This window comes from Orbicella faveolata, unplaced genomic scaffold, assembly GCF_042242905.1.
Source record: "Orbicella faveolata isolate gen_17 unplaced genomic scaffold, um_ofav_v1 contig_3, whole genome shotgun sequence".
NCBI lineage: Eukaryota > Metazoa > Cnidaria > Anthozoa > Scleractinia > Merulinidae > Orbicella > Orbicella faveolata.
The window spans coordinates 5,958,795-5,975,732 of NW_028301558.1; the positions used below are offsets into that span (position 1 = coordinate 5,958,795).

At 38.2% G+C, this 16,938-nt stretch overlaps 3 protein-coding genes across 5 annotated transcripts in view; 1 reads left to right on the forward strand and 2 right to left on the reverse strand.

Moving 5' to 3' along the window:
* Positions 1–4,227, forward strand: part of LOC110068173 (uncharacterized) — a 35,761-nt gene extending 31,534 nt beyond the window's left edge. For all 3 annotated transcript variants that reach the window (XM_089297552.1, XM_020775551.2, XM_089297551.1), the window contains exon 23: positions 567–4,227. In XM_089297552.1, the coding sequence (XP_089153678.1) occupies positions 567–782 (216 nt within the window). In that variant the 3' untranslated portion in view covers positions 783–4,227. The remainder of the gene's footprint in view (positions 1–566) is intronic.
* A 1,320-nt stretch (positions 4,228–5,547) lies between these two features.
* On the reverse strand, positions 5,548–9,962 carry LOC149106184 (uncharacterized). The gene has a single exon (XM_089297554.1). It carries the CDS (start codon positions 9,755–9,757, stop codon positions 7,499–7,501), a length of 2,259 nt encoding a protein of 752 aa, XP_089153680.1. The 5' UTR covers positions 9,758–9,962; the 3' UTR covers positions 5,548–7,498.
* Positions 9,963–11,141: 1,179 nt separating this feature from the next.
* LOC149106185 (uncharacterized) lies at positions 11,142–16,513 on the reverse strand. The gene has a single exon (XM_089297553.1). The coding sequence runs from the start codon at positions 16,457–16,459 to the stop codon at positions 14,051–14,053; it is 2,409 nt and encodes an 802-aa protein (XP_089153679.1). The 5' UTR covers positions 16,460–16,513; the 3' UTR covers positions 11,142–14,050.
* Between the last annotated feature and the right edge of the window lie 425 nt (positions 16,514–16,938).

Below are 16,938 nucleotides of genomic sequence, written 5' to 3' on the forward strand. Positions count from 1 at the left end.
GAGTAGCCCTCTGTGTAATACATCACTCAGAACGTAAGATACAGTGTTTTGTCAGTAGAGAGTTGAAAACAGTTATGTCATGCAGCAGAGTGCTTTCAACAAACCTCAGAGTGTTTGGAAATAATATGATGGGGCATCATCTGGAGTGTTTGTTGAATCCTCTTGGCAATCAAAAGCTAAAACTAAGAGAAAGTGGAGCAATAAAATTGTCAAAATCAATGTTATTGTTAATTTAATAAGGTTACAGATCCACACAAGCTTCATATAAGTTTTTGATTTCCTTCATTTTAACTTGATTAAAAAATTATTTATGGCCCTGAGCTGTTAACATCAAAGCCAAAGTTAATTATAGTCAGGAATGAGTCAACTTGAGAAAAACCTTTAAATGGTTAATCAGGCAAACATTTTTTTTTTATTTACTAGTGTTGTTTGCCAATTTGTGTGAAGATTTGGTTGTTACTGAAACTGGATGTCTAATAATTATTTTCTACATAGTATTTGTTTAATTGATTTTGAAATAACTAAAGTTAAAATCAGTTGTTTGATTTGTTTTCTTTGTTTGGTAGACTGTGAAAGAGCAACTTCCATTGCCACCAAAACCTCCCAGGAAAAGAATACTAGATGACGAGGAGGAAGCACCGTTGAGACAAAACATTGAGGAGATTGAAGAAGAAGATGATGATGACGATGACAATGATGATGTATGGCAATTGAGACAAGATGACGGGCACATTTTCCTTGGTGATGCTGATGAAGAATTAGAACCAGGATCTATTGGATAACAAAACGTTCACAAGGAACCTTAAGCAATGTGAATATTGATGTCCTAGCCTCAGTGGAGAGCAACTAAGAGTATTGCAGTCAATGTTCAACGTGCTACACGTACTTTAATCATGATGCCATGAAGTGTACAATTTAAACAACAGAGTGCGGTGAAAATGATGAAAGCGACGATGAAATAGATTTTGAGTTACAAACAGATGCAACAGAGGAAATAGAAATAACATGGCAAAGGTATCGATACTTACAAATGTTGTATGACTGGGACAGCTAGGAACACAATCAAAGGAAAGCAGTGAAGATGGTAAAACTACGTGACTGTAAAGAACACTATGGAAATGCACAAATATACTAGAAAAACTTGTGCTAAAACGAAATTATGCGAAAAAACTTAACAGAATATTGATCACATGAAAGTGAGATAAACAAAAAGAATATGATGACAACAGAAAGAACATGTGTACAAATGGAAAAAATAACAAAAGAATTTAAAGTGGCCACAACATCAAGATAGCTTTCTTTTTTGGAGCTGCATTTTTTGGTGTCTTACTGTAGCTTGTCTCTATTTAGATCATTTTGTAGGGTGGAGCAGATATTACTCATTATTGTAACTATGTTTGTAACAATAGACATGATCAGATTTTTTTATGATTTTTAAATGAATGCAAATGAACGAGTAGACTATTAGTTAGCAACAGGCCCATTTGTCTAAGTTGTAGGTCAAATAGCAGACTAACTGGCAACTAACTTTTCACGCTGTTCGCTGAAATACTTCTACTGGCAACTAAATCTGAAAACTTAGGGGCCAGCTGGCACCAAGGTTTTTTTCCTGAAAGTCAAGCTCTGAAAGGTCTCTGTCCATTCATTAAGGGGCCATTAACTGATCTTTTCAAGCCATTGCTAAGGAAAATTTATTCTCATATAACCCCATCATTTTTAGTTAGTTCAGAGTTATTTCATGTGTTTTAACTTTTCCATGACCAGTAACACCAGTGAGGACATTATTGGGCCACGCCCTGGGTCATGTGACTAATACTGAAAAAATGCAAAGGCTGCCAGGCAAATTACTTAATTGGGATTTTTTTCATTGATTTAATATTTTAATTTTAATCCTCATTATGCTTTGCATAGATTTTGTTTTATTTCTAACAGGTCAGATTTTGAGACAATTCCAAGATATTGAAAAGTTCGTATTTTTCTGAAAAACGCATGATTTTGAAAAAGGAATGCATAGCTATGTTTCCAACATTGACTTCAATCGAAACTCGTTGAAAAAGGCTCGATTGAATGAAAAACTGCGTTTCCTTTAGCATTTAAAGAAATGGGAAGTGCGCCCGATATAAATTGGAAGTTACCCTATCAGCACGAGGGCAATTTACACTACCAGCGCATTTCGGTATGATCAAACAAAGCCACGCAGAGTTAGTTTTTCTCTTTCTTTTGCCCTTGTTTTTCTGTTTTTCTCTCATTTTGTCTTTGCTTTACTTTTTTTATTTTGCATATTGTGGAACACAAAGAAAAAACATCTAAAATGTAGGCAAATTTGCAAGTTATTTTTTTTTATTTTCTGCACGCAAGTAACCAGAAGTGAAATTTCACCTCCTTAGCAACACGCGTGCTCACGTGCATGAATTGGTTAATGGGCCCTCAAGGGCTAGTTTTCACTAGTGCATAAGCATACACAACATACACATATGCAACAAGGTGCCGTCAAGTAACACCTTTTGTTAATACATTTTCCTACTATCAGCATCTTACTGCATCTGTGTTTGCTGCTCATGCTTATGCTCGTGCTTATATTTCTGTCCATGATTATGCTTTTGCCTATTGCAAGTCAAAACCAGCCTTAAGGCTTGTGCGGTAGCACACAAACAGGTTTAAGTTAGGATTATATAATACTATAACTACAAGTAGCTCACCAAGACAATAAACCTCGCTTTTTCCTACCTCATGAGAAAGAAACAATAGTCCAGGATAGTGTGGGCTCTAGATTAGCCAAAAGCAAAGGACCGAAAAGGCATACCCGAGAGGAAAATAATTTGAGTCTGAGATAGTGGGGAGTTCAAGAAAATGAGTTCAAGATAGCAATGTCATTCTTTTACAAGTCATACCTGTATGTAGGGGCAGATCCAGGATTTTTCGTAGGATGGAGTCCACCACTAAGGAGGGGCATAACTGACTGGTGAGGTAAACAAATTTTAAAAGCGCATACGAAGGAGAAGGCTTCATCTCAGGGGGGTGCAGCCCTTGCACCCTACCCGGAGATCCACCCTTGGTATGAGTTTATCCCAGAAGCTGTACCAGAGTGAGATTATCATAATTTCTGATTTATAGAGAAAGGTATGCTCTACTGATATCAGGCAAAACCTGATTTGCACAATTATCTTTATTGACCTGCTACCAATATTTACTGCTTGATAGTTATTTTTGGTAATTATATATTAACTTAGTCCAAAAGTATATTTCCTACAGTCTTCAAAATCCTAGAGTTAAACTGGGGGAAGGAGCAGCAGGCAGGGACAAAAATATCAAGTTGCTTCAAAGTGCTGTCCTTTCCCCCTAATCCATATCCTACCAACATTAACGTACAGAGAGGTTATTTTAATAACCTCACTTAACTGAGAACAAAATCTCCCCACGTGATTTTAAACCCCTGGGGGATTAAGTTGCCTCCAAATAGCTGCAGGTATACATTGCAGTCTTGTTAATTACTTATCCATCTCTTAAGTGGCCAGAAAAACATGCTGATATAGAACTTTGGGGCTCTTAAAGTAACAAATAACTTACTGAGTCAGAAGAAATGTTTGTTTATTGTAATAGGGTGGCCACATAAAAAAAAATTAGTAAGGTTAGATGAGTGTTATAAGAGTACCGAACAACTGTAAAGTTTTAAACCTGTCCTTTGGCATGGACACTAAACCAAGTTTAGCCCATCTGTTCAATACTAAATCCTTAGAATTTCAAGGTATATTTTCTATTAGCTGTAGCTTTGCTGGGTATGGTGTTAAGGTCCCTCTGCAAACCTTATAAATTTTACAAGATTAGAAACTTATATTGCCTTTGACCAAGTTGAAGGCTTTGCAGAACAGCATGTAAGAATTTAGTTGCAAGTGATTGTTTGCTTTTCACAACTCGGCAACAACAATTACTATTATACTTCTACATAATTAGTTTATACCAGTACTTGCAAAGTGACTTTTTCAACTGGAAAAGGCTTAGCCTTGTTAGCTTGCAATCATGTTATAGTTTTGTTCCTAATATTGTGGTAGACATGGGTATTAACAGAACCTATCGTTTTCTTTGTTACATGACTGTGATTTGATGTAAACATGTTTCAGTTTCTAAGAATAGGCACAAGGCAATATAAGTTACAGGTACTGTATGTAGAATGTGCTATTCTTTCATAAAGCTTTATGAATATTAAATGATAGAAAAATTTCTTCAAAAGCATTCGAAACTTTATTATATCTAATTAATTCCAGATTTAAATTTTGAGATACCAGGACAAGACTTGAGATTGCTAAATTGCAATGGGATTCATCCTTTCCTATGATGAATCATGACATCTTCTCACAGGCCCCATGCTGTTACTGCTGGCAATTTATTTGAGCAAGGAAGAGAACATGATCGGAAAAAAATTGTAGAATGCATAGAGGGTGTGACCTGGGATGGTTGGGTTGTCTGCATGAGACTTTTACAGTATATAGCAACACAAAACATAAGGCCAACTACTAGCTTAATTCCCAAATTGTCCCTCCTTCTGGGACAAAAGCTCCGTGTTAAAGAATGAGTTATTATTATGATGGCAAAGAAATGGTTGCTAAAATCTTTATCGGCAGACAAGGCTCCTTTACTAGATATAGACCCCCAGGGGCAGGGTACTACTAGTTTCGTCACACTCTACATTTTATACTGAAAATATTTAGCAGAATTCTACTACTGTTGAACCTCCAGTTGTGACCACCTCTCGTAAGCCACCACCTCTCCTCAGTGACCAGTTTTCCAAAATACCAGAAGTTTCCCAGTCAAATCATTACATTGGGAACCTCATGTAAATGACCGCCTCTTGTAAGCGACCACAACCACTTCTAGAGCTAAAAGTTTAAAATTTTCTGTTGTTTTTAACCTCTCAGAGATTACTTGACAGATAATAGAGGGGCAATTGGATAATAAGGTGTTGTAACATTATCATATTCCTGGGTAGTAAAGAGACAGAAATTTCTCCATGGAAGAAGCAGATTTTTTTTTATTGAAATTGACTTTTCACAGGAATAAAATATTGCATCAGCATTGGCACATGGGGTAAGTCTCAGCAGTTACCATATGCTAATGAGGCAAAATTTTGATTCAATATGTTCTAAGCTCTTGTAAGCGACCCCCTCAAGCAACCACCTAGGCTTGACAATTTGGGTGATTGCTTATGGGAGATTCAACTGAAGTGTACTAATGCAAATGCAGCAACCTGATTGGCTAAGCCTAAATATAAGGATGCAGTGACTGGAGGTTGTATACAAAATGGTGAAATGCTTGGCTCTCTGAAGTTGAAAAAGAATGTGAAATTTCAGAAACACTGGATAACAAGATGTTTTGCACTCAATTTTCTTAGAATTGCCATGATTAACAAGATTACGTGACAAAATTGTTTAATAGCACCACTGCGTATTATTTTGTTCTTATTTGGTTGAGAGTACCCTCAATTTCTTATGAATACCTTTAGCGTGGCAGTGTAATGAAGCTAATTAGGCTTTAACAAAATTTGACCAAACATAAAATTATACAGTGTCCTTTAATTGGAATCACTCTTCAAAACATTAACAGGAACTAATCTTGAACAGTGCAATTAAAAACAAATGTTTACAGCAACCAAGAACTTGATATACAGCCCTAAATTCCTGAATCAACTTTCAGTGGTAATTCTTTATTATTCAACTGGTTTTATAAATGAATAGAATATTTCTTTACATATCTCTGATAATACTAAGAAAACATTGCTATCATCCTAAATGAGCTGCATTTGTTGTAACATACCACACTGATTCGATTCAGTAATTTCCTTTCAGTAGCTCGAAAGAGTGTGCTTATTGAGGACAGGGCACTTCATCTTAATTTGGTACAATACTTTGGTGAAAAAGAACAGATACTTTAACTAAAGAACTGTAACAACATGTGTCCTCAGTCAAAGTGTTCACTATGACGTTCAGATAAGAAAGCAGACTTTATAATTCATTTGCCTAATCAGTCTATTCTACATGAATATCTTGAATGTAACTTTAGATGTGGGTGTGCTTAAATATTAAAGGGGGCACTATTTGGAATAGGGCTGCTTCTTAAGCAACAGAGAAAGGGGTGCTTATTGGGTGGAGGGCGCTAAATCGAATCATTACAGTAACACATTTGCAAATACTACAAATATAATACTGCTATTTTCTTATGGAAGAGTATTTTACAACATTTAAGGATTGGTTTTCACTTACAATGGAGTCAGAGTAGGGATAAAAATAATTATTGTTGGAAGTTTGGTAATAGGGATCAAAACATTTCCATCCTAACGCTTAAAGCGTGACTTGCATTATTTACACACTTGTGTCTCTTCTGACTTTGACTCCATTGTTACTAAAAACAAGCCCTTGGTCCAAGAGTAATTTGTATCTCATTTCTCCTATAACAACTTTAATACTAAAACTGTCGCGAAGACTGCTGCCATTAAAAAAACTAAAGAAATTCCTCGAACTAACATCAAAAGAGTTTTGCAGCAAACAATAAGAAGAATTAGATATTGAACTATAAATTACATGGATTAAATTGTTCACATCTCCAAAAGTAACACAACAGATGCAATAATACATCAATGATAAAGTTATTGAGAATTGCAGAAAAGCCTTTTTCACTCAGGAACTTGTACAATAAAATTGCTTTTCAATCACTGTAATCTGGACTTCAAGTAAGAAACAATACCAGATTAATGCACTGCTCAATAGCTTGGGTAATCATATCTATAACAAAATTCTCGACCGTAATTGGTTCTCTGCGCACCTATTTGTCACATAATTGGCACGCGATCATGTGGGTATCCAATTACAGGTATCCAATTTCAACAAGTTGTAATTGGATACCCAAGTGATTCGCAGGTCAATTACTTAGTGGCTTTTTTCTTAATATTTCCTACGGTTATAGAAGGCACTACTCACTTTTTTGCTCAAAAAAAGTTCTCAAAATACTTTTTTAATTTCTAAATTTTGTTATTGATACGATTAATTAGTAATTGGACCTCATGTCATACAATTCAGTGAGTAATCGTGCTCATAATATCAAATCAGCCTCGCACTGCACACTTTTAAAATTCCTCGCCTGATTACTCCCTGAATTGTACTCCAATCGGTTCAATTACTATTTCTAATCAGGTAAATAATTTCAAAGTCAGATGAGGGGACAGCATGAGGTAGATTTGAAATTATGAGCACTATTTCTCCCAGAATTGTATGACACAAGGTCTAATTAGAAATAAATTGTATCATTCAATATCAAATTTCACGATTAAAAAAAAGTATTTTAAGAACTTACAATAATCTCAAAAGTTACAAAAGTTACAATAATCTCATGCAACTTATAACAGTTATTAGTTGGATGAAATTGAAAAGTTATCGAACCAGAGGTCTGAAAATGCTGTTTTGCACTACCTCAGTTGCCTGTACATTATGTTAACAATTTTTTGGGTCCATTAAGATTCTCCTCCAGTGGTCTTACATTTCTGTTTGTGCCCAGCTTTCCAATCTTGAGCCTGGCATTTCCTTCCACAATAGTAAACACTTTTACATCCACCACATCTCTTGAACTCTCCTAGCTCACTCTCTGCTTGGCCACAGCTTTGGCAGGCATGCCGCTGAAATCGAGGATTTGGTTTCTTATCCAATTCTTCAAATTCTCTGATCAAATGTGTGATGAGCTTTTTGTAAATTATGTGACATGAAATCTTGCACAACCTACCAAGTCTTGGACAATCAGCAAAGCCCCCCTCATGAAGTGCTTCAATAGTGTTGCTCACATGTTTTATATCAAATGCAGGCATGCCACAGTAGTATTCTCTCTCATTACCACTGCAAAATTCTTCATTAATCACTATGTCACCATTATCGAGACAGGCATAAAAAGGTACTGGATTATCTTTGCTGGACAGCACATTAATTAAGTGGTCTTGAAGCTTTTCTTTGTTGTTGCATGCACATGAGACATCACCACAGTCCTCAGGCGGTAAACGAGCAGTGACAGCTTTCTTTTTGTCACTGCTTTCTTGAGTTTGCACTTCTTCAAAGGCTTCATCACAGGACTCTTGTAATAACTTTGAGTTTGCCGTTAAAATCTTCCTTTTCTTTTTACTAGAAAGAAATCTCCAGGTATTTCTGAAATCAAAAGCGAGATGTGGCACAACATTGTTTGCGATAAGATCATGTGCAATCTTTCCAGCAGTTGAAGCTGCATCTGCTTTCATGCTTGACTTGATCAGCTTGTTGAACTCTTTTATAACTTTCTGAAACTTTGTTTGAAACAAGTCACACAGCTTCTCGACATCAACTGATCCAAGTTTACTGCCACAGTTCCTCAACAGGGCATCTCTAAGGATGACTTTACAGGATTCAGCAAGTTCATAAATATTCAGTTCTCCTGGTGATTTAAATGCTATTGCTTTGCAGAAACTTGGAACAACATCTATCATCATTGCATGCACCATGACGTTTGTTGGCTTGATTAGCCAAAACAAATTTTCAAATGCATGGTTCAGAAAGACATCAAATGGTTTCTCGAAACAAAGGTTCGCAGCGGTTTTAACATTCAAATCAACACCAGACTGGTAGACCGCAAACAGCAATTTTGCTAGTTCCTTTCGCATTTCATACGAACCAAATTCTCCGATACCATCTTCATCAACACAAGTGAGGAGGTTGGAGTACACTGATGCACTGGTCTTTGATGAACGAGTTGAACATATGTCACATCTTTCTCTAGGTGTACGCCTGGCATCAAGCTTGACACTTCCATCATGTAAACCAATGGCATGATAATAGGTGAGATCTAGAATGATGCTGAAGACCATGTTCTCCAGACTGAGAGGTTTTCCTTTCTTCTGGTCCTCTTGGAATCCCTGCCAGGCATTCACCATGACACTGGCTCTGTCCAGATCTCCCATCCATATGTACCACATTGCTTGATGCTTTGCCATGCAGCTGAATCTCTCAAAGTTTAGTGCAGTGCTACACTTCTCGGCTGCAGTTTTCTTCCACGAGCCAGCTTGATGGCAGCAGTGGACCATATAACCCACGTGCCCCAAATCGAGAAATCTCTGTGGGATCTTCGCGTCTTTAGGTGGGTCTGGAGGTAGTGGACAATTGTGATAATACAAATCCTCTTTTTCCAGAAACCACGCTTGCAACTCTATTCGGGGATTGTCGAACTTGGAAAGATCAGGATTTTGGGGGCCTTCGCCAAGACATCTGTCAAAGAAGCTTTCCGAGGACTGATAACTAGAATATTTTGCCACTTTCCTTACACACTCGAAGGCATTTGCCGTTTCCCTATCCGGAAAACCAAAGCCTTTCTCCAGCGATTTCTCGTACATAGGAACTACGCACAACGCTGCAACATCTTCAACCGGTGCAAACGATGGCCGAGTCGGGTTTGCTGCACACAGATCGGTGTGCATTTGTATCATACGAAGTGCTTCGCTTTCCTTGAGGTTAGCTTTGAAATAGCCATCTCTCATCTCACCTCCTACGTAGCCCAATATGTTGGCGTAGTCGTACATGGGTTTCGAATGTCTCCTCGGTCTTCTCACGATCGCGTTCACTACCATAATGGCTCTTCCGTTGACGTTTGAGACACTGGCTACACCGTGCTTAGATTGAGACAAAATTTCCCTTGTTAAATTGCTACAGAGGTATTCTCCCGAGTCATAGCCATCCGCGGGAGGTACCAGCGCCGCCATCTTTTCTGTCAACTCGCGATGTCGCGGTTTCCCCGCGCTAAACGCATGGTCACACGCGTGTATTGACGTAATTCACGTGATCGAAACCAGTTAAGGTGGCTGAACACAGTTTTTGATACCTGTGTTTCAATCGCCTTTTTCTCTAAAACCCTTCATCTCTCGGTCGCCAAAAATAGCAGCAAGCAAGTTAACAACACCAACTTTGGTTTTTTGATGGTTAAGCTGACGTATGTGCCGTTGCTATGGCAACACGAGCAAAAATAAACAGGCCTTTAAAATCGGTTTTGTTTATTTGTAGAAAATCTAGTCATTAGATTTTCTTTATAATTTGCATGCAACAAGCTTGTAACGATTCTCACAAGTTAACACCATTTTGCTAATAATTTAACAGAGATCTTTAATTATCCCTTGTTGAAGGTTTACTGTAATATCTAGAGTTTCCTTTGAAGTTCAATATCTTCAATACTCCAGTTACTTATTTCCTAAAGTATTTTCGTGCCAAATTTCGTGAAATTCTAATGAGTGGTTCTCGAGAAATAGGCGTATTTCCGAGAGTGCAAATTTTCATTCAATCGCAATTTTTTGACTTACTATGCATGCGCTGCATTTAACTGGGTTCTTTCGGTAACAAAGAAAAAGCTGAGAATTGCTGAGTTCTTTCCATCTTTACCTTTTCTAACATATATTTGTGATAAAAGACTAAAGCCATCAATACACTGCGTTCAATTATAGAGAAAAATAGCACAATACTGCGGGTGTTGAGTAAATAAAATTATTTCTCTATTGATGGCATGTTTGTTTTTTGCAATCCTTGTGTGCGCGCTGAATTGCATCAGCAAAAGCGTGTGCGAAAACTGTGTTCGGCCACCTTAAAACTGGTGACGAGTGGCGTGGTGGGTGGCAGGTGCGGGGAGGGGAGGTATGAGAGGTGGGGGGAGAGACGAAAACTGAAAAAAATACTGAAAAGACTGAGAAAAACTGAAAGTAAGTATTGTGTAACTTTAAGTGTAAAGCGAGCCACGAAAATGAAATATGTGGAGCAAATCAGAAACTTTCAATTAGAGTTGGTTTTGAACAAAGAAACAAGAAACTAGGCCTGAATTAACATGAAAAACTATGTTAAATAATAAATACTAAAAGTAAGCTCTACCTGTAAAACCTAGCATATGATTCCTTGAAATCTCAACAATATGTTTTCCTACCTAAATCCACCACTATCACCGCTAAATCATGGCCATTTCCAATGAAGTAAAATTCTTACTTCCCTCAGAAGCTTTGAGGGTGATTTTGCCCCATGCAGGAGTAAGAATTTCCATATGTCAAAATTGGCCTACTATGGTTTGAAGCTCTTTGAAAAAAACAGTGACGATGAAACTCGAGGAAATACAAGCTTAAAATTTATTGATATGGCATTAAGTCTAACTTCAAAACAGAACATAATCCAACACTGACTACAAAACAGTGACTGTGTCAAGTGCCTTTCTTCAACCAATAGAGTGTTTCATGTGACGTCACAGCAGCCATGTTGGTATCCCAAAACAAAATGGTAGCCATGTTGTACATCCGTGTCCCAAAGTAATCCAGTGGGAGTTGAACTCTTTTCTTAGGTAAACACTGCCTTTTTTCCCATAAATTTGCATGGCTGCTGGCCACGTAAGTGAAACCGCTCGATATGTATTCTTGCACTGATCACAGTTGGTGACTAGTCTTGTTGAAGATAATAATCACGAGACAAAATATTGAGCTAACGATGGCACTAAATATTGTTTACTCTTATAAAGCCTTTGAATGAGGATAAAATTTTGCACAAAAATAATATGCCTTAATATACTAAAATGTCACTTGGCTCAGAGTCTTGAAGGAATAAAACAAAAGATATCACATCAAGGTTAAAGGATGAATAAATAACTTCTTTTGGTTTATTATTCTAAGCCTTTGAGCCAAATATCAAAATTGCCAAGTATTTTACTTGATAATTTTAGTCAAATGTACAGTTAAGTGAAAATAGGCCAAGGTGCAGAAAGGACAGATGAAAATGGAACAAAGTACAAAGCACTATCGAAAAGGGATTTCCACCCCTTCTAGCAAGTCCAAATAATCACACATGGTTCCTTATCATTCATTTTCTATATTTCTTTCACTTTCTGCACCTGTGACACACAAAAAATTTATCTCCTCTGTTAGCAATAGTAATCAATTTCAAAATTTTCTTTAACTTCCATAACTACTACAACAATAAAACCACCTACTTCCAAACTTGACAACCCTGCTACATGGCAGATAACAAAACACACAATAAACTATTGTTGTAAAAAAAGTCTGCATACGAGCCAAGTGGCTCATCAGGCAGGAGCTTATCCCAGTTTCAGTAGCATGAAGTGACTAGGAGTATTTCTACTCCCCCCTGGATGGGATGCTAGTCCATTGCAGGGTTACCCCCCACCCCCGCATTAAATTTGCCGGTACCCATTTATACACCCGGGTGGAGAGAGGCACTGTGAGAGTAAAGTGTCTTGCCCAAGAACACAACACAACGTCCCCAGCCAGGCCTCAAACCCGGACCACTCGCTCCAGGGTCAAGCACACTAACCATGAGACCACCGCACCTCCCAAACTGTTGTTGTGCACTACTAGAATATTCCATTACCTGATATACCAGTGCATAAACTACAGAAATCTCAAAATGGTCAGAAATTTTTTCACTCAACAACTTCTTCACCAGTATTGTTTCTGCAATACACATCATAATACCTGGTTGCTTTTAGGGTCAACTTGATATCACACTTGCCCATAGTGCTACATCATAAAATAAGTTCTACTAAATATGCAAACAGGGGTTTCATTAACGTTTTCAGCAGGAGGGCAACAGGTTTTCACAGGCAGGGAAAACCTTATTGAACTGAACTTCTCTAGAGGAAAAAATTTCCTCTAGATGGTCAAAACAAGTGGGCAAAATCATCCTCACAGTCAGTCGATTTCTCTGGTGCCTGGCCCTGAATGAAACCCCTGTGCAAGGGGAAATTTCATATCTTTCCATATCAGTGTATCATTCTCTACCTTTTTGTCAACTGTACTTGTTCCTTTGTAACCACAGTAAAATTCCAATTTCTCAACTCTTGAGTTTTCAAACCTCCAGATTACTGGAACCAAAAGTTGTACCCACCACTCAGTCAAACACTGTAATTTAGCCCCCGCTTTCTTGAACTACCTAACTTTTCAAATCAATTTTGTTTACCCTCGAGGTTTGAAAATTGGATTCCACTGTAGTAATGAAGGCAAATCTGAAGTCCACGCTCTTATTAAAGGACTGGAGCCCACAGTATCTTAGCTCACTGCAGCAACATGTGGCTAAGAATATTGCTGCTACCTTGGGTGGGATGCTAGTCCATATCAGGTTATCCCCCAAGGATTACAACAGGCTATTTAACAGTTAAACTGTACCCATTTGTTCTCCTTGGCAGAGAAAGAGGCAGTGTAAAAGTAAAAATTAATTGTCTTGCCCAAGTGTTTGAACCCAGACAGCTTCTTAAACTTAAGTTTAAAGCCGTAACCATTAGCCCACTGAATGACCCACTAGTTGCAGTGTACCATGATCAAAACTAACTGGTTATAAAATGCATTCAAGTGCAACGTTTACAGTATATTACAAGAAAGCCATGGATGTACATGTATGTAACTGTTTTACCCCACATTCACTGGCATTCATTACAAGAGTTTCACGATAGTAATTTTGTTCCAGCTTGCTGACTCGCTCTATCCCCCGCTGGTTAACACAACAATCATAAAATTAACCAGTCTGTTACAGTTTCTGACTGGTTTAAAACTTACAATAATAATACAACGTATGTAATACAGATGCAATTTCACTTTGGCAGATCTTTCACAAAATGGCCAAATGCTTTGATGTATTTGTTTTGATCTAATTGCAGCCCAATGAAATTAGAGGTATCCCACATTTTTTTCAAATGCATTATGGCACAAAATTTTTCACATATAATATAGAAAAAACAAATTTGCAGGAAGAGGCTTCCCTCTCATATGCAAAAGAATGTCTCATAGGGTATACTATCTTTCCCCTACTGGAATATAAATTATTTGCCCAGTTGCATTGACATTATTTAAGGTCTAGGTAAAATGAGGGCTTAAGAAAAACAATACCAGTAAAAATGGCCCATAGCTACATGTAAGTCTTATACCCTGCACTGAGGTTAAAGGCACTAAAATGAACTATATCATAAAGAAATTACCCACTTGTTGTATATTGCACCCTGTAATAATTGGTAAATTTTAGAGTTACGACGCCTGTTTTGAAGATTTGTCACATTTCTGTTTGTGTCCAGCTTTCCAGTCTTGTACCTGACACTTCCTGCCACAGTAGTAAACACTTTTGCATCCACCACATCTCTTGAATTCTCCTGCTTTAGCCTCCTTCTTCCCGCATGCTGGGCAAGTATAAAGTTCCACCTTTGAACTGTCCTTCTTTTGAAGCTCAACAAATGCTTGGCACAAGCTCATTATAATTATGGGATAGATATTGTGGCAGACCCTTTTGCACATGAAGGCCAGACGTGGGCATGATGAAAATTTTTCTTTCTCAATTGAATTCATTGTGGTGTTCACATGGTCAAAATCAAAAGCAACCATGCGTCCAACATTTTTGCCATCTTTATCCAAACACATTTCTTCATTCATGATAACATCACCAGTGGGAGTACACTTATAGAAAGGCACTGGGTTCTTGTCACTAGCCAAAATAGCAACAAAGTGCTTGTAAAACTTCTTAGGATCTTTACAAGGACAAGAATCCTTAGGGCAAACATCAGGAATATTGACATCATTTCCCCCATTTTCTTTAGGCTCAGAGGAAGGCTCAGATTGGTTGTCAGTCTCCTTTGCATTTTTCTTGTCATTACAGTTGTCCTCTGTGGAGGGGTTGTCTTGCTCTGGTGTATCTTCTGCATCTTGGTTTACAAGGCTTTTCTTTTGACGGCTATATAACTTGCTGATCTTTGCAAAGGTTCCCTTGCAGGTCTTGACTAGAGCCTTTGATTCTGTTGTCAAAATCCTTTCTCTCTTAGCTTCAGGGAGCAGAGTCCATTTGCCCTGGAATTCAGTAGCAAAGGAAGGAATCAAAGTTTTTGACAAAAGGTCTATGCCAACTGTTTCAGCACTTTCGGCACCTACTGAATTGTCACTTGTTTCTTCCTCTTCTTTCAGTTTATCGACGTCGCCAACAAGTAGGTCAAGCCTTGAACGAAACAAATCACACAATCCCTTCATTTGCTCTTCTCCAAGTTTACTTGCGCAGTGCTTCATGATAGCTACCTTAAAGATCGTTGCACAGGAATTTGAAAAAGTGGAGAGAACTAGTTCTGCTTGTGCTTTATTAGATAGTGCTTTAACAAAGCCTGGAAGGGCCTCAGCTTCAACAGCCTCCTTCATGGCTTTTGTTGGCTTGATTCTCCAATACAAGTTAGCAAATGAATGCTCCAAAAATGTATGAAGGGCTTCTTTGAAACAATGCATGGCTGATGTTTCAAAGTCATGGTTGCTGCCAAACTTGAGAATAGCAAAGAGCAATTTTGCCATATTGTTGCGCACTTCCTCAGAACCAAATTCAGCATTACCATCATAATCTACACATGTCCTCACATTGTTTGGCCTAAACCAGTGGTTGTCTTGATCATACACATCAACATCGGTACTCAAACAAATGTCACATTTTGTGTCACGAATCATTCTGGCATCAGGCTTCCTGTACCCATCAAATAAACATTCAGCTGAAAGGTCAGTGTGTGTGATATTTAATATCACATCAATAGCAGGATTTTTGGCATCAAGAGTTTTACCCTGCTTCCAGTCCTCTTCAAGCCTACGCCAGGAATGAACCATAACTGCAGCTTTTTCTAAATCTCCTTTCCAGATGTACCACAATGCTTGCTGTTTAGCCATTCCGCTGAATCTTTCATAGTTGTCTGGACTTGTTAATTTTCCGGCCGCAGTTTTCTTCCAAGTCTCTGCCTCTTCATAAGCTTGGATCGCCCAGCCAGCCTGTTGTAACAAGCCTGACAACTCCTCGGTACCCATAAAAGATGGATAATTAGGAGGGTCAGGGGGAAGTGGACACTTGTGAAACCCCAGCTCGATATCATCAATAGACCACAGTTTCAGATCCCCTGTGATTCTATCTCGGGCTTTTGTTATGTCGCGACCAGAGAGACTCCTTAGCCGAGCACGGAAGAAATCCTCAGGGGCGGCATGGCGGCAATAATGTGCAACTTGCTTAAAATACTCAAAGGCATTCGCCGTGTCAGTGTCTGGGAAACCGAAACCTTTTTTGATGGACTTCTTGTGTAGTGGAAGCAGAAAAAGCGCCGCAACTTGTTCCACTGGCACAAACACCATCCCTATTCTTTTGCTTTCTAACGTAGAGATGTACGATTCTAAGAAACGAACAGATTCGCCCTCTTTCAAGTTCTCTTGGCAAAAGCCATCTCGAAACTCGCCTCCAACATAACCCAAAATTGTAGCGAAGTCAAACACAGGTTTGGAATTCTTCAGGGCTCTTTTGAAGATCGCATAGATAGACACATTTCCTCTTACGTCTATATTAGCTACACAGGCTATACCATGCTTGGATTTCGATAGAGTGTCTGGAGAAAACTCGGATTTCTTCTCCTTCTTCTTAGAAGAAGCCGCCATATTTTTTCCTTCGGCGGGCCTCGTGCCAGCTTTTGTGGGAACTTCAAACTAGGTCCGCATAGCGTACCGAGACCCTTCACTCTATTTTGGCTCGCCCCCGGCCATTTCCCTCATAAATATTAATTATTTTGTGACTGGTCAGTTTTTAGCAGTGTTCATCGAGACCACAAGTGACCTGAAATGTTTCTTCCAGTCTTCAATATTATCGAATCAGCGGTGTTATAATTTCAATTTCCCAAAATTTCTTCAAAATGTCAATTTTCCAAGACTCAAAATAAATTCTCTGACTTTTCGTTACCTATACCAACCCTGTGTTAGGAGCTTAATATTTAATAAAAAGTAGCAGGTTATTAGAGGAGCACTCATTTTTTGTACATTGCTTTGATACAGAAAGTATTATATTCACATTTTTTAAGTTTGCATGTTAGTGATATTACTGTGAGGCATTGTAACAAGAAGTCTGGGTCAGGTTGTTCAAA

Bases quoted from the DNA above. Each gene is read 5' to 3' on its own strand.
- LOC149106184 (XM_089297554.1), bottom strand. From the start codon at position 9,757: ATGGCGGCGCTGGTACCTCCCGCGGATGGCTATGACTCGGGAGAATAC.
- LOC149106185 (XM_089297553.1), bottom strand. From the start codon at position 16,459: ATGGCGGCTTCTTCTAAGAAGAAGGAGAAGAAATCCGAGTTTTCTCCA.